Here is an 18814-nt window from a genome sequence, read left to right as displayed (position 1 = left end):
TGATTTAATTTTGATAGATTTAGATACTCGAGTTTAAAGTGACTAGGGACAAACTTTCTTCATTTAGATATAAACGTTTCTTATGCAGACTCTTCACTGTGGTCGTGTAGGGTAAAATATACCAATAATGAAGCATATTACCCCTGTAATAGATCACTGTTGGTCATCGTGGATCATTCATGGAGTAATCGCACGTATTTTTAAAAATATGTTGACCAGCTGAAACCTAAGACAAGTACCAATTTCAGCTGTATACCGATTATTGTAATCTGACCATTATTTTTTTAAGTCTATTTTGACCAAACCTCTACTCATATTTGAGTTGATTGTTACTTTGAATGTATAATTTAATGACAAACTTTGAAACTTTTTCATTAAGTTTAATGTTTAAAAAAATTCTTAGGTTTTTGTATTGTTTAAATTTACTCATAGGACATATAGAACAATTTATGGTAAAACATAATATTGCTGATTATACTTGGTTGTCATTAGTAAATATCATACATTTGTTGTTGAATAATGAAATACATTTAGGTAAGAGTTATATCGTTTTCAAAATGAATTTATATATTTTTAATAACAGATGATATGACTGTCTCGTAAAATGTATTTTAAGAATAAAATAATTAAAAGGTTTATATAAATATTGTATTTTCATTTAACAACTTGTTTTTATTGAATTGGAGTTTGAAATAAAAGGATTGAAAATAAAAGATGAGTTTCCGAGAAGAGTTTATTTATATAGGTAGTAGTTATTACTATAAATTTTAAGCAGTTTTCTGGTTAAAACTTTACCAGGCCCATAATTTATACTGTGTTGCCAATTCGAAAAACATCTGTTCTATTTGGTCTACATAAGCTAGCTCAAACTAATTCGCCTACATTGAATCTAACAATATTATTAGGCAGAAACCTGTCAATTACACACTACATTATGCTAGTTTTGACCATTTCCTACGTTAAAGAAAATCACAGTGAAAATAGCTTTAATCATTAAACTCTAACGTTACCACACAATACATTAAAATCGACCTAAAATCGCAATCAAAAATCGGGTACTGTGTGTTTTGTAATCAGTAATACGGTGATAATATGTAATGTTTATAAATATTATGAGTATACTGACATAACTGTAATTCATGAAGACAGTAAACTTAGTAAAGGATTAAATGATGCTATATCGGAGTATAGTGTTGATAAAATACGCAGATGACGCTGTCAATGTGAGTCGACTAGCCCGTAGCGCACTGTACGCGGTTGACGCCGGGGTGCTCGTCGTCTTCCTCGTACGCGTGCGCCTGGTTCGAGCGGCGCCGTCGAGACTCTTGCTCTGGATCCAAGTCCATCAGCATACACTCTTCCGCCAACTCCGGAATTTCCACCTTTGTGCACATTTGATTTCGTTATTTTAATGAACAATCACATCCAAAACTGCTTACAAGTATATCTAACAAGTACTTTTAAAACTTATGAATAATAATTTATATAATCAGTGAAACAAGATGAAAACTTATGTTTCTATGTGCTTTGATACATATTATTTGAAATTGTAATATATAAAGAAGAAACAAGTTACTGTTATTAATAGTAAAAGTATAAAATACATACACACTATCACTTAATTTATTATATATACATAGAATAAGAGTCATATGAGAAGCCCTTTGAAAAATAAGAATATGTTTCTTATTCGTTTCGTTTATCATTGAGATAGAAAAAAAATATGATAGCTTAACTTTTAATTATATAATTCTTAAACAATAATATATAGGTTTAAGTGACATTAAAGGATTTGTCATAAGAGCCTTGTGAGAGTTACTTTCAGATAATAATATAAAAAATGTCTTACCCTTGGCCTAGCTGGGAGACAGTTCTCCAATGCTGGAATGACTTCATGCGGAATGCTATTAGGGAAATTAACTAAAAATTGTATAATGAGTTGTCCTTTGTCAAATGGATTCTTGTACATCGGCATACCTGCAAAATAAAAAATAACTGATTAAAATGTTGTTCTGTGAAATTATTAAGTATAATATTGCACGTTCTACTGGTAGTTGAATAGTATTATTTCATTTAACACATGGAATTGCATTAAACTGTAAAAAAATAATGTTTATTTCAAAGTTTAAAAGTTTAAATAGAAATAATAACAAAACATAAATAACAATAACCTTCATTCATAACACATTTAACTTCACCATGCTTTGTCACTTCTCCAGGTAATACTGTAATGACAATATCTCTATCATCTAAAGTTCTAATCACTTTCTGGAAACCACACAAAGATTCAACTAGCTCAATATTAAGTCTAACTATTAAATCATTGCCAGATCTTTTGAACACCTGAAACAAAAAGATTATGTATCATACATATTGAAAACATTCAAATAATGTACTAATAGCATTATAATTTATAATTGTTATGTAAAAATTATAATTTGTGACATAGATAGATATATAAACACATACATATATACATATCTTTAATAAAATTAAAGCACATTCTGCAAATGATTTTATGTCAAATTGTTTCCATTGAACCATTTAAGTGAAATTGAGTAACAAAACATTCACAATATAATATTAACATTCTATTGAAAATGGATTTCTATAAGACCATCAAATAACTTATGAGGTTAAAAATGATATACTCACATCATGCTCCTTCTCATCTAAAACAATAATAAGATCACCAGCTTCCAACTCTGGTTCTTGATCACCTTCCCCACTAAATACTATCTTCTGACCATCGGTCATACCCTTATCAACATGGACCTCAAGAATCTTTCGATCACGAACTGTTTTGCGTCCCTAAAACATTACAAATTTAATTTTTCATTGAAACATCTTCCATATACAATATATTCAATTATATATAATTTTTTTACTACATAAGATACTTACTTGGCAAACTTTACAGCGATCTTTGGGGTCAATTTTTTCTCTTTGACCTCTGCAATCTGTGCACATGGTCTGTATCTGCTGGATCATACCAGGTCCAAGTTGTTGTATTTGTAATTGCATACCTGTACCTCCACAAGTAGGACAAACTTGTACAGCTCCCTAGAAAATGTGGTACATTTGATTAGTTTAAAAATATTCACTAAATTTATAAAATGTTTACTTTTATTGTAATAAATTTATGATAATTAAGACCATACCTTCTTTCCACCTCTGCCTTCACATTTATCACAAATTACACTCTTCTGTAAAGCTAGTTTACGAACAGCTCCTTTGTAAAGTTCTTCGAGGGTTACTGATAACTGGTGAATAACATCTTTGCCCTTCCTCTCTCGTTCACGTCGTCGTCCACCACTGAAGCCTCCACCGAAGAACATGTCAAACAAGTCCATAGGAGAGGAGTAACCGCTTCCTCCACCTTCTTTCAAAGCTTGTTCACCACCTTAACAATTATTTATTTGTGAGTGTTATATGTTTAATAAAACACATTATAAAAGTAAATAAAAAATAGTAGTTAATAGTTTACCTTGATCATAAATTTTTCTTTTATCAGGATTTGAAAGAACTTCATATGCTTGTGAAATTTGCTTGAACCGCTCACCCTCATTTGGATTCTTATCAGGGTGGTATTTAAGAGCTAATTTTCTATATGCCTTTTTTAATTCATCCGATGTGCAGCTGGGTTTCACCCCAAGAATGTCATAGTATGTAGTTTCTTTCACCATTTTTATTGCCTACAGAAAAGAAAAAATAACTGTAATAAAATATATCAGCTCTATCGTCTAAACCTGATCAGACACTAGTTAAGATATCGGAAATAACATAAAAAAAATATTATTAATAATTTAAAGAATGGTTTAATATAATGTATATAATTGATTTTATCTCGAAAATGAATCATAGACAAAAAAAATATTATTATTAACTACATTTTATAACACTTTAAACGTATTCCACTAATTTAATTATAGAAAATACGATATTTTTATATAATAAATCTTCATGTGAAATATCTATTTATTATAAATGAATTCATAAGAAAATAAAATATTAAATAACATTTTATCGGCAGTAAGAATAATACGTTTCACTCAACGGAGATATATACGGGGACATTGGGAATAGTAACTTTATAAAATACGCAAGTAACAATTACTAGACAAGAAAAATTATGATGATGAAGCAAAAAATATATTATTTTAAGGATAAAGGTTAGGTTTGAGGGAATTAAAACTTCATTAAAACAGGTAAGAGCATTATTCATGCATCATTCTTATAAAGGCCATTTGTTAAAATAAATCAAATAACATTAATTTTCTCACCTTTTCGGAATTTGATTTAATGAAACCTCAATACAATGTATGATATATAAAAAGCAACACTTGATTTCGCAATTAACGCACGCGAGTCAGAGAACGACTTTAGTTCACAAACATCGTATGACGTTTAATAGCAACTGGAACTGAATAGAGTCAGCGAGAACCTTCGAACTTATTCACTTTTGTAGATTATTCGATCGCTAAAAACGTGTTCGTTCGAGAAATTTCTACCTAGTATATATTTATTGTAATCGGTGTTGCCACCATTAGAGTTTTCTTCCCTAAAAATATTAACAAGTAGTAAAAGTCAAGTCAAGCCTAGCTCTTAGATGCATTTTTAAATATATCAACAGTTTTCATAATAATTAATCATTCAAATATACGTAATTGATATTTAATAATATTCACGTTTTCTTTTTTCTGTTAGTGGCATGTTGGTATGTTTTTATTTATATTAAATTGATAAATGTAAATACGTGTGTACAAATACGTAATAATCATGTATGCTCATTATTTGATATTTCTAATATGTCCTAGTCTTACCAATCAAATCGATGCCACCCTTAAAAAAGCTTTAGAAAAAATTCTAAATTTATCTCTTGATGAATATTCTTGGACTCAAGCTACACTTCCCATTCCTTTTGGTGGCATCGGCGTGAGAAAAATATCAAGCGTTGCCCTCCCGGCCTTTCTCTCTTCTGTACATAGCATTTCAGACCTTTGTTCAGAAATTTTAAAATCAAAATCTGTAAAAATCATGAATGTTACTGAGGCGATAGAGACCTGGAAGGTAAAGTGCCCTAATGATGATATCCCTAAGGAAGTTACAAAACAAAAACTTTGGGATTCTTCATTGGTTCACGCTACACTACACAGTTTGACACAAAATTTAACAAGTGCTCAAGACCGTGCCAGGCTTCTAGCGTTATCATCTAAAGAGTCTAGTCACTGGTTGAATTCATTACCCTCTAAAAATCTTGGGACACTTTTAGATAATGAATGTTTTCGCATATCGATTGGTCTCCGACTGGGAACACCTCTGTGTTCTGAACACAGATGCCCGTGTGGAAAGGAGGTAGACTCTTTCGGTTTACATGGTCTCTCTTGCCCAAGGAGTTCAGGTAGGCTTTTCCGCCACGGTTCTCTTAATGACATAATAAAAAGGGCTCTTGCCACCATCGACGTTCCTGCTCTTACTGAGCCTCGTGGAATTAGTCGTGATGATGGTAAGAGACCTGATGGATTAACATTGGTTCCCTGGGAACGAGGTCGGGCCCTTGTGTGGGACGCTACATGTGTTGACACGTTGGCCCCATCTCATATCCGAGAAACAATGTTAAGAGCCGGTGCCGCTGCGGAAAAAGCTGAAGCCAAAAAAATAACTAAATATTCGTGTATTATGTCTAATTACTTTTTTGTTCCATTTGCTGTCGAAACGCTTGGCCCTTGGAGTAGTGGTGCAAAAAGCTTCATCAAAAGTATAACACCTCGCCTCATTGCCTCCACTGGTGACAGGAGGGCTGGTTCGTTTTTTGCCCAGAGGATCGGAATTGCGATTCAACGGGGAAATGCTGCTAGCATTCTTGCCACCATTCCACGCGGTCAAGATTTATACAGTAACTAGTTTTAGTTCATATTTGTATATATATATTTAAGCATTTAATGTTGTTAATTCTTATGTTAATAAATGTTAATATATGTCCATACAAATATTCTAGTTTTATAAAAAAAAGTTATTGTTTTGTTTTTCTTTTTGTAATATTTTGCTTCATGTGAGCCTCTCACCTTAGGGGCCCTCGTGCAATAATACCTGGTAGTCGTACACTCTGTACACGGTGCTGGCTATCGGCCAAGGTGGTGAGGCTACATACTCAATATTTTATTTCCCCAAAAAATGGGAACAATACCCTTACGCTGAACACTGATTTTATACTCTATGATTATTCTAATCAGGAACTATTCAGAGATCAGTTCAGAAACTTAATTGTGTTGCATTACTTCAATAAAAGTTTTAATAGTAAAAATATTTTGAGTATTCTTACAGATTTAAAGGAAAAATTGTATTATAAAATAATAGTAATCTTTGCTGACGGATGTAAATGTATATTTAGATATTGATTACAAGATTTAATGTTTTTTTTTTTATGAATTTTTGGCAAACGTTAAGAAACGTTCGTATATATTGAAGTTACCTTAATAAGTATTCTAAAATAAATATAGGTAGTATCAATAGTATAGTATAATGAAATTTTCAAATAATGCAAGCTATATGACCAAGCATACCAACAAATAATAAAATCCGTAATTAATCATGTTAAATAACAAAAAATATATACTTTATGGACGTCAATGTAAACGTCAAATCATTTGTTAATGTCAAAGACGCATGTGACGGATTGTGACGGCTGACGGCTGTCATAATAATTAAGATTTCAAAACAACTTGAGTGCACGTGTATTTTAAATATAATTTATAGTAATGATATTTTCTTGATATTCTTACTGAAAATTATACATCATGATTCAAACTCCAAAACTTGGGGATGACCTCCCAGGATTTGAAGTGCCCGATAATGAAGACTCTGAAAAAAGCTCAGTGTCTAACAAAAAGCAGAAAAAGAATTCTGGAGGTTTTCAGTCCATGGGTCTGAATTTTTTAGTTCTCAAAGGTATAGCTAAAAGAGGATATAAACAACCGACACCTATCCAGCGAAAGGTAGGAGAGGACATTATTTTCATAACCTGAAAGTTTCATAAAAATGATGTATATTCATCATACGGATTTTTTTAAATATAATTGAATATTTTTTTATATCGGATGTTTTTATAAATTTATTTTATTTTGTTAATTTATTTACTTGACTAAGTAGTTATAAAATAAAATAATTATAATCATTTTCAGACTATTCCTATAGCACTGGATAACAAAGATGTAGTGGCTATGGCCCGCACTGGATCTGGTAAAACTGCCTGTTTTGTCTTACCTATTCTCGAGAAACTTATGGCCCCCGTACATAAATCGCCTCAGGGAAAAAATTTAAGAGCTCTTGTTCTGTCTCCTACAAGAGAATTAGCTTTGCAGGTATTTAATCCTTTGCCTTTCTTGATATTTAAATTAATTTTAATATCTATTTGTAACATTTTATTTTAATTGTAGACATTAAGATTCATGAGGGAACTAGGCAAGTTCACCGGCCTTACTTCAGCAGCTATTCTTGGTGGTGAATCTATAGAACAACAATTTGGAGTAATGTCGGGTTCTGCTCCTGACATTGTTGTTGCCACACCGGGTCGTTTTCTACATATATGTATAGAAATGAACCTCAAATTGGATAACATAAGTATGAAAGACATAATATAAAGTAATAAATATACATATTAAATTAAATATGCTTATTCTGTTACATACAACAATTTAGACTATTCATAAAATTTTAATACAATTTTTTACAGAAATTGTTGTATTTGATGAGGCTGACAGATTATTTGAGCTTGGATTTGGAGAACAATTACAAGAAATAGTTGCACGTCTGCCAACCAATCGACAAACTCTTCTATTTTCTGCGACACTGCCTAAAATGTTGGTTGAATTTGCTCGTGCTGGTCTCAATGATCCGGTCCTAATCCGATTAGACGTTGATTGGAAGTTACCTTCAACATTATGGCTTGGCTGGATATATGTTAGATCCGAATTAAAAACAGCTGCCTTGTTAATGTTATTAGATAGAGTAATAACTCCTACAACTCCACAAGCTGTAGTTTTTGCAGCAACTAAACATCATGTCGAATACTTGTATTTGGTAACTATAATTTTAAATAATAATAATAATATACTTTCTATATCGACTACCTCCATGGTTGAGTGATGTGTACACCGGTTTTCATAGGTACACCACTCCGAGGTCCCAGGTTCGATTTCGGCCGAGTCAATGTAGAAAAAGTTCTTTAGTTTTTATGTTGTCTTGGGTCTGGGTGTTTGTGGTACCGTCGTTACTCCTGATTTTCCATAACACACATGCTTTACCTACTTACATTGGGATCAGAGTAATGTATGTGATGTGGTCTCATATTTATTTATAATAAATAAATATTATTTATTTATTTATCTATCAACACAATAAATTACATTCAATGTCATTGCATTATAGTTCCAAGTAACAATATTACGAAAATTAATGTAAAGAATGCTATTTTTAACTTTATCTGGGGAAATTTCAGATACTTCAAAAAGCTGGCTTCACGGCAACTTACGCTTATTCTGGTCTGGATGCTTCAGCCCGAAAGATTGCTCTTGGAAAATTTATGAACAAAAAATGCTCTGTTCTTTTGGTTACTGATGTTGCTGCAAGAGGATTGGACTTGCCATCATTAGACACAGTCATCAATTACAACTTTCCAGCAAAACCTAAGCTTTTTGTCCATAGAGTTGGTATGTAAGAATTTTTTTTAAATAAGTATCCAAGCTGTTTTTGTCAATCTGTGCTCAAACCTTTTACCTCTTTAAATATTTATATCTTAAAATGGGCAAATAGTTAGGTATGTAGACCATCTTACACAACTTTTTTTAAGCGTTTTTGGAAAAAGGATTAAAGATGTTATGTCAACACCATGGACTTTAAAGAACGAAACACAAAAGGACACGATAGAGTAATTGAGAAACAAAGGAACATTTGCATCTTTGCACTGAGCCCCATCACAATCTACTGCTGCTTGTAAAAGAGCGAACATTTCAAACGCACCAGACACATAGAGGCGTTTTAGTGTTATTTAATATTGTTGTTAAATATATATTTTTTAAATGTTTCCATTTTCAAATATTTTGACGTGTATACGTGAGGCGTGAGTCGTGTGTGTGAGTGAGTGTGCGTTTGTGTGCAGGGCGCAGTGCCCGCGCGGGTCGTGCGGGTCGTGCGTTGTCGCTGGTGTCAGCCGAAGACGTGGCGCATTTACTCGATCTGCATCTCTTCCTTGGCACGCAACTCATTTCCCCAGATGAGGTTTGTTTTTTAACTCTGACGAGTAGACTTTAATTTAAATCTTTCGAATTCTGAGAACACTACATATATGTTCTTCAAGCATAAAACTGCAATGTACACACACACACACATTTTTAACTCAAATATTAAGTTGACCAAACCAACCAACCAAATTTCATTTAAATTATGTGGAATGCCTTTTGCGTGATGCTCTAACGCCTTATTATTTTACTTGACGAACCGAAACTTACATATCAAAAACTTATTTAACAATTATGTTATAGGTAACAGAATGTGGAGACGAGTGCCCTAGCGGCGTGTGGGGAAGCTTACCCATCAGCGCGCTGGAACTGAGGCACCAGGATGTCATGACCTGGGAGAAAAACATCTCGGAGATCGTGAGAATTTTTTATTATCTGCTAGTTCATAAACCAATGACTGTATTAATGTAACAACATATAAACACTGAAGTAATTTTCAGAAGAACCAAGATACGATAGTATACATGTATACCACGTGTTATTTCAGTAGTTAGGGATGGCCAATATAATATTATCGTTTTACAATGATGATTCAATGTCTCTGTCTTTTTCTAGAATGCCCCACTTATAGTCCAATTTTTTTTTGTTTTTTTTTTTTTCTTTTCTGTTTTTTTTTTTTTTTTTTTAAATTCAAGTAGGCTTTTATAAGCACTTTTGAATCGTCATTTTACAATTAAGTGAAGCTACCACCGGTTCGGAAAGTAGATTCTACCGAGAAGAACCGGCAAGAAACTCAGTAGTTACTCTTTTTTAACATTTAAAAAATACAGCGTCGTGTTAATTAAATACAATTATTTCAATTAATGTATCCTGCTTGGAAGTCAACAGGTATTAACTCCACGCTTTTTTATCATCTACAAAATCTTGTATCGAATAGTATGCTTTTTCTACCAATGTATTTTTAACAAACGATTTGAATTTACTAAACGGCAAAGTTAAAAATTTCTGCGGAATTTTATTATAGAAACGGATACCTTGCCCCAAGAAGGATCCATTGACTTTGCGGAGTCGGAAACTTGGCGTTATAAGTTTATCCTTACTTCTGGTGCATATACAATGATTATCACTGATTTTATCAAAGTGATCAATGTTACTGTGAATATACATGATATTGTTGTAAATATATTGCGACGCAACAGTAAGTATTCCTACTCTGTTAAAAACATCCCGAAGAGAGTCTCTAGCTCCAAGATTATAAATAAACCGAATTGCTCTCTTTTGTAAAATAAAGACAGATTCAATATCTGCAGCGTTACCCCAAAGTAATATGCCATATGACATAATACTGTGAAAATAACCAAAATAAACTAAACGAGCGGTATCAATATCAGTTAGTTGTCTAACTTTTCTAACCGCGTATGTTGCGGAGCTGAGTCTTCCTGTTAGGGATGATAAATGAGAAGTCCACTGAAGTCTGGAATCCAATTCTATTCCTAAAAACACCGTAGTATCAGCTACTTCAAGACGGTCACCATTTAAAGATATATTATAATTTTGCTTGCTAACATTAGGTAGGGTAAAAACTACACATTTTGTTTTTTGAGCATTCAAAACTAAATTATTTACTGTAAACCAATTGTGTATCTGTGATAATGCACCGTTCACATCGTCATAGTCATTTTGTTTTCCTGTCAACCTTAAAAATCAGCGAAGTATCGTCAGCAAACAACACTATATCACAAATACCCTTAACATAGAAAGGAAGATCATTTATATATACTAGGAATAGAAAGGGACCCAAAATTGAACCTTGTGGAACTCCCATTTTTAACGTAGATCCAGAAGACTTTATTCCATTAATGAAAACTTGCTGGATTCTTTGACTTAAATATGAAGCGATGAGATCAAGAGCTTTACCTTTAACACCGTAATATTTGAGCTTATAAAGAAGCGTTTCGTGTTCTACACAATCGAATGCTTTAGATAAATCACAGAATACTCCAATAGCGTTCTGTGATTTCTCCCAAGCATCGTAAATATGTTTGAGAAGCGCAATTCCCGCATCAGTTGTCGAGCGACCTCTTCTAAAACCGAATTGATCACCATGAAAAATAGCATTTGTACCGAAATGGACGAGAAGTTGATTTAAAATAATTTTTTCGAAAATTTTACTTAAGGATGGGAGTATTGAAATAGGCCTGTAATTACCGGGATCGCTTCTGTTTCCAGTTTTAAAAAGTGGTAAAACTTTACTACATTTTAACAAGTTAGGAAATGAACCCGTGTCCAAACTCTTGTTAAAAATTACTGCTATATACGGAGCAATATCGTATATGATGTTATTAAAAAATTTTACCGAAATGCCCCATATGTCGTTAGTTTTTTTAATATTTATAGTTTTAAATACTTTTATGACATCTATTGCAGAAACCGTTTCAAATGAAAAATCAATAACGCATTTAGAAACACTATTATTTAATAACCTAGCTGCATTTGATGTAGATGATTTTAAATGAAATGTTATTTTATGGGGTACTTTATCAAAAAATGATTCAAATAAATTAGCAACCTCTAATTCAGAACTCGTGTATCTACTACCTGTGTTCAATTCTATTGGTATCATTTCCTTTTTGGGTTTTCCACTAACACTAGTAATAACATCCCATGTGGCTTTAATTCTATTATCAGAATTCAGGATTTTTTTCTTTAAATATAAGGACTTAGCAGAAATGCATACTGTTTTAAAAATTATTTTATAATGACAGCTCAATGATATTTAAAATGAGAAATAGTGTTGCATGCCAGTACTAAATGCTATGCCATATAAAATAATATTAATTACAGTTTTACAAATTATTGATCAATTAATTACAATAATAATTGTATACAATAAAGTAAATTCAATAGCTCCTGCCATAATAATGTGATATAAATTATGATATATAATCAAATGTCATAAAACCGTATTGAAGGCTAAGGTTACTCTCGTAACACTCTTTTGGAGACTCATCAAACAAGTTTCACAAAAAAATATTGTCAAAATTGTCGGCTAACTAATTTATTATTATTATTTTTTTTTTGTTTGTATGTTATTATTTTACTATAATTGTTAATTCTTGTCATTTTTAATTAACCTTTAATTACCTACTAACAATTAATTATTTGTAAGTTCGTCATCTCCAACTGTATCTTTGCAAGTGGTATTCACCTTAATATGTAATGCATTTAGTTTTAAGTTGTATTAAAATTGTATACCTTTGTACGTGTTGATGTATTTACCACTGGTGAATCATAAATAAATAAATAAATAAACACACGGTAATAATGCTGAGATGAGAGCTGAGATGGCCCAGTGGTTAGAACGCGTGCATCTTAACCGATGATTGCGGGTTCAAACCCAGGCAAGCACCACTATATATATGTGCTTAATTGTGTTTATAATTCATCTCGTGCTCGGCGGTGAAGGAAAACATCGTGAGGAAACCTGCATGTGTCTAATTTCATCGAAATTCTGCCACATGTGCATTCCACCAAACCGCATTGGAACAGCGTGGTGGAATATGTTCCAAAACCCTCTCCTTAATGGCAGAGGAGGCCTTATCTCAACAGTGGGAAACTTACAGGCTGTTACTTTACTTTTACTACTTTACGGTAATAAGTAATACATCGAGTTTTCTCTGTCACAGGAGGAGGCGAGTCGCGTGTGCGGGCGCGGCTGGCAGCAGTACGTGCGCTGGCGCGAGGCGGCCTCGGCGGAGGCCAACCGCCGCGCCAAGGCCACGCCGCCGCCCGCGCGCCCGCACCCCTTCCTGCGCGACGCCCACGAGCGCGCCGGCGCCGACCTCGCCGAGCTGATACGGAACTACACGCCGAAAGGAGTGAGTTATGCGTGCTCTGTCCGTAGGGTTGCCAGGTCCTCAGACGCAAAAGCCGGACAGACCTGTGAGTTTGTCCTGACGTTTGGGTAAAAAATCCGGACATCTTGTTTTTTTGTCCATTTTTTTAAAAAAAGTGTAAAACTAATTTTTTTTGTCCTAACATTCGGTCGAAAAATCCGGACGCTTCACATTTTTGAAAAATTTTGGTGTTACTTAAAAAAAATGGAAATCCGGGATTTTTTGATTACATTTTAAAAAAACAAAAGCAAAATCAAGCTAATATTTCTTTATTATAAATCAGTCTCTAACTCTCTTAATCATCAGTCTTTATATTATAACAAAACAAAAATTATTTGATTATGAAATTGAAAAATCCTAACAGGCCGGATGCCGCTTATTTTGGCCGGACAAGCAATCAAAAATCCTACGTATGTCCTGCTTTATCCTAACACCTGGCAACCCTATCTGTCCGTATCATAGGAGAGAAAGAGAGAAGCATATAAAGACTGACGACCTCCGTGGTCGAGTGGTGTGTACACCGGTTTTCATGAGTACGCGATTCCGATGTCCCGGGTTCGATTCCCGGTCGAGTCGCTGTAGATTATCATAAGTTTTCTATGTTGTCTTGAGTCTGGGTGTTTGTGGTACCTTCGTTACTTCTGATTTTCCATAACACAAGAGCTTTAGCTACTTACATTGGGATCAGAGTAATGTATGTGATGTTGTCTCATATTTATTTATTTTATTTATAAAAAAAAAGCTTCCTGTTTTCAGTAAAAGCCCGTAGGTTAGACCAAAGATTTGTTCAAATGACAAAGCGTACCGACGACGTTGCTCTTATCTCTCAATAATATAGTGTTCGTGTATTCCCACAGTGCACACGGTGGGTGCATTCGTATGTCATTCAGCGTGGAGAGATAGTGTTGTTGTCGAGTGTGTTGTTTAGATAATCTGATTGTTCTTGGCATAGTTATAAAACCCGACTTATTATACCACCGCTTATTACATATACTCTTGATAAATGAATCATTGTATATTTTTAATGTTATTCATATTTTATTTCAGACGATTCTTGAGCTGACGGGAAAACAGGATTCACCGATGTACCTTGCTATGAAAGCAAAGCGACGCGTGCACGGAAAAACTATTCAGAAAACAAGAGAAAATAAAAATCAACAGGTAGTTTATATAGCAAGTATATTTTTATTGATATTTAAATTGTTGCTATATAGTTTATATATGACGTATATTTAAGGGATATTTTTGTATGTAATAATTAATGATGTCAATTCCTGCTTAGGGAGATGGAATATTAGAAGAGAACGTTAACACAAATATCAACAACGCCAACGATGTTCCCAAAGCGGCACGTGTAAAGAAAAATAAAAAGATCGTACAACGCGACGAAAACTACATACCTCATTTTGCTAGCGATCAACACACAGAAGCCGGGTAAGGGCAATTTCAGTTACTACAAACCACGATTCTATTAAATATACGCATCTTTTTTATGTGAGAAGCAATATATAGTATGACACAAATTAGATGTAGCATCGGAAAATGCAATGGAATGAAAATAAAACCGATTACTGCCGATTTACACAACTAATACAAATAGCTCCCTATCGCGCCATTCGACGCTATTCGTCGCTATACATTCTCGCGTCAGAGAAAGCAAGTGCATGTAAATCGACGTGTCGAATTGACGAATATATTGATTGATTGATTGAGTCTTATATTACAAGTTATTGTAAGTGCAAAGATCATATTCGCGTGAGAAATAAATATTGATAATTTGGGATGGCGTAATCAATTCGGATGTGATCGGTTTTACGAATTCTGCCGATGCGACATCTCATCACATGTGCATTCCACCAACCCGCATTGGAACAGCGTGGTGGAATATGTTCCAAACCCTCTCCTTAATGGAAGAGGAGGCCTTATCTCAGCAGTGGGAAATTTACAGGCTGTTACTTTTACTTTACTTTTACTTTACTCTGATCCCAATGTAAGTAGCTGAAGCACTTGTGTTATGGAAATCAGAAGTAACGACGGTACCACATATCGGAGATCGTGAGAATTTTTTACTATGGCGGTGGCGGCGGTTTATTTTTTATAGAATGGCGGTGAACTTCGCGTCGAGCGCGTCGTCGGCGGAGTTGGAGTTGCGCGGGGACAGCGAGGTCGGCCTGCGACAGCGGCGCGCGCAGCTGCGCTGGGACCGCAAGCGCAAGCGCATGGTGCACGTTGACCCCGTGCGTACACGTTTATTTTAAACATTTACATGGTGGTAGGGCTTTGTGCGAGCCCGTCTGGGTAGGTACCACCCACTCATCAGTTATTCTACCGCCAAATAACAGTACTCAGTATTTTTGTGTTCCGGTCTGAAGGGTGAGTGAGCCAGTGTAACTACAGGCACAAGGAACATAACATCTTAGTTCCCAAGGTTGGTAGCACATTAACGATGTAAGGAATAGTTAATATTTTAATATTTCTTACAGCGTCATTGTCTACGGGCGATGGTGACATTTACCATCAGGTGGCCCATATGCTCGTCCGCCAACCTAAACCATAAAAAAAACATGCATCATTATTTATTTATTGAATCTGTGTTAGTACAAAGTCCTACAAAAACAATTGTATCTTCGAGTCAGAGATAAAATATGTATGGAATTATCACATTCACTTCATTTTATTATGATTTACGAATTCGATATACTGGGTGATCTCATCTCATATATTTATTTTATATAGTTACAAAAAAACAACAGCCTGTAAATTCCCACTGCTGGGCTAAAGGCCTCCTCTCCCTTCGAGGAGAAGGTTTTGGAACATATTCCACCACGCTGTTCCAATGCGGATTGGTGGAATACACATGTGGCAGAATTTCTATGAAATTTGTCACATGCAGGTTTCCTCACGATGTTTTCCTTCACCGCTGAGCACAAGATGAATTATAAAGACAAATTAAGCACATGAATCAGCGGTGCTTGCCTGGGTTTGAATCTGCAATCATCGGTTAAAATGCACGCATTCTAACCACTGGGCCATCTCAGGTGTATATGTATGTATAGTACGACACAAATTAGATGTAGCATCGGAAAATGCAATGGAATGAAAATAAAACCGATTACTGCCGATTTACACAACCAATAGAAATAGCTCCCTATCGCGCCATTCGACGCTATTCGTCGCTATAGATTCACGCGTCAGAGAAAGCAAGTGCATGTAAATCGACGCGTCAAATATTAGGTCATATGATTTATAAGTTATTACGTTGTTGTAAAGATCATATTCGCATGAGAAATAAATATTGATAATTTGGGATAGCGTACTCAATTCGGATGTGATCGGTTTAACGAATTTTGCCGATGCGACATCTAAGTTGTGTCGTACTATATATAGTTATAGAGCACAAAAATATACACGCATGTATTAAAATTCGACGGTACGTAGGACGGCGGGCGTAAGATGATTCGTACGGAGAGCGGCGGGCGCGTGCCGGCGTCGTTCCGCAGCGGCCGCTACGACGCGTGGCGCGCGCGCAACGCCGGCGACGACCACGACGACGAGCACGACGCCCAGCGCCCGAAAACAGGTGACGCGTCGTTCACTCGCTACTCATTAGGCGGTGATTGCGAGGTCCTGGGTTCAAACCCCGAATCGAGTCGATATGGTTCTAGGTTTTCTACCGATTTTATTTAGTAACAACCTGGATATTGGGAGTTAAAATGTGAATTTAATTCCGTGTTTTTGAAAGTACGTAAAGCAGTTGGTCCTGTGCCTGAAATCTTTTTGGTCGTGTCGGATTTCCCGTTCTGTCGGAATATGAGAGTGAATAATACGTTATGCGTACTTCCCTTGAGATTTCTTAAGTCTTAAAGTTCCGGTTTGAAAGATGATGAGCAAGTACAACTACAGGCACAAGGGACGTAACGATTTAGTTACCAAGGTCGGTGGCGCATTGGCGATGTAAGGAATGGTTAATATTACTTACCATCAGACAAACAAAAACAACAACAGCCTGTAAATTTCCCACTCCTGGGCTAAGGCCTCCTCTCCCTTTGAGGAGAAGGTTTGGAATGTGTTCCAATGCCGATTGGTGGAATACACATGTGGCAGAATTTCTATGAAATTAGACACATGAAGGGTTCCTCGCGATGTTTTACTTCATCGCCTAAGACGTGATGAATTATAAACCAAATTAAGCACCTGAATATTCAGAGGTGCTTACCAAGGGTTGAACCCGCAATAATCGATTAAGATGCACACGTTCTAATCACTGGGCCATCTCTGCTCTTACCATCAGGTGGGCCACATGTTAGTCCGCTCATCAATAGCGTAAAAAAGAAAACTTGGACAGATGTATTAATGCATATATTTTTGTTTTTATTTTAGTATCTGAATTCCGACCGCGATGGGTTAAACACAACGAGCGTGTGGCTAAGAAGAAATCGGAGGCATCTTCGAAAGAATTCCGCAATAAACAGCAGATTGTGAAGGAGCGCTTGCGTAAAGATAAAATTAAGCAGAAGCTTAAACATAAGAAAGGTCTTAAAAAGAAAAAGAAATAAATTTTGTATGATTATCTTCCTATTAAAGTTATGTTATATATTTGATATATTTCGTTTCATTATATAAAACAAAAGTTATATAACTACAAATGTCAAATCTATATAACAATAACCTTCTGATTTCGGGCGAAAAAATCTCTTGAAAATCGATTGACTGATGTTAACATAAAGTATCTGAACTGGTGTGCCCATGATATGAGCCCAGTGATACCAGTATTATAATCGCAATAATTAAAGATTTTTTTAAAATGTTGTCTTTATAATACATTTATATATTTAAAAAAATATTAATTATATGGGAACTAATAGTTTTAGTCCAAGATTTTTAGATGTCCGCTCTGCATAAAATCCTTTTACTTACTCCTACTACCTTAGCAACTAATCATTTCGCAAGAAAAAGTTTTATATAAAATTTGTAGAAAATTTCATGCTCTCCCGCTTCAATTCAAACATTTTTTTCGTATCTCCAAAAATTATTGAGTTACTTTACAAAAACAAGAAATTTGGGTTTTTATTCTTAAATATATCGGAAAATATGAACAATAGGGGGAAAAGTAAAAAAAGATGGGAAAATTTTGTTCTTTACAAAAAAAATCTCTTCGGTTTTTAACGTAAAACTTACCGTTTCCGAGATATATGCAAAAAAACGTTTTCGATGATGTCGGGTAACACTCGCAGTTTCGGGCGACAGAAACTCGGTTTTATACTTTACTACCCTCCAACATAATTCAATCGAAAAATCGCGTAGAAGGGTTTTATGTAGAGCGGACCGATTTTTGGTGCTAACATTCCTGGATTATAAGTTTGTTTAAGTGTTGTCAAATAAAAAGAAATATTTTTTTAACTAAAAACGTGTTAGGTTAGCGTTTATACGGGCGGTAAGGATTTGGGTGGGGGTAAAGTTAGCACGCTAATAATGAAAGGCAATTAAAAAATTGATATATGTATATTATTTAAAAAAAATTAAGGTAATCAATCATAAATGTAATCTATTAATTTTTATCTGTACATGTTGGATAAATAACATGAATAATCAATTTTGAAGAGAAACATTATCATTTTATGAAACAAATATATTTACAACCTAAATATTCTAGCTAAAATTTTCAAAGTATATTGAGCTACT

At 34.5% G+C, this 18814-nt stretch overlaps 2 protein-coding genes across 2 annotated transcripts; one reads left to right on the top strand and one right to left on the bottom strand.

Moving 5' to 3' along the window:
- Positions 1–719: 719 nt before the first annotated feature.
- On the bottom strand, positions 720–4543 carry LOC124532192 (dnaJ homolog subfamily A member 1). The gene is made up of 8 exons (XM_047106918.1): positions 4284–4543; positions 3488–3695; positions 3162–3403; positions 2905–3063; positions 2656–2811; positions 2172–2343; positions 1850–1977; positions 720–1382 (listed from the first exon to the last, which is right to left on the bottom strand). Exons 2-8 carry the CDS (start codon positions 3684–3686, stop codon positions 1233–1235), a joined length of 1206 nt encoding a protein of 401 aa, XP_046962874.1. The 5' UTR covers positions 3687–3695; positions 4284–4543; the 3' UTR covers positions 720–1232.
- Positions 4544–6677: 2134 nt separating this feature from the next.
- Positions 6678–17733, top strand: LOC124532407 (ATP-dependent RNA helicase DDX54). The gene is made up of 13 exons (XM_047107309.1): positions 6678–6995; positions 7182–7361; positions 7437–7620; positions 7733–8079; positions 8498–8708; positions 9158–9276; positions 9540–9653; positions 12923–13114; positions 14180–14293; positions 14415–14566; positions 15234–15369; positions 16571–16712; positions 17513–17733. The coding sequence occupies exons 1-13, from the start codon at positions 6798–6800 to the stop codon at positions 17686–17688; spliced, it is 2265 nt and encodes a 754-aa protein (XP_046963265.1). The 5' UTR covers positions 6678–6797; the 3' UTR covers positions 17689–17733.
- The last annotated feature ends 1081 nt before the right edge of the window (positions 17734–18814 follow it).

The sequence above is a fragment of the Vanessa cardui genome, chromosome 9, assembly GCF_905220365.1.
Source record: "Vanessa cardui chromosome 9, ilVanCard2.1, whole genome shotgun sequence".
Lineage (NCBI taxonomy): Eukaryota > Metazoa > Arthropoda > Insecta > Lepidoptera > Nymphalidae > Vanessa > Vanessa cardui.
Note: the sequence above shows the minus strand (reverse complement) of the source record. Positions and strands in the feature narration are given on the sequence as shown.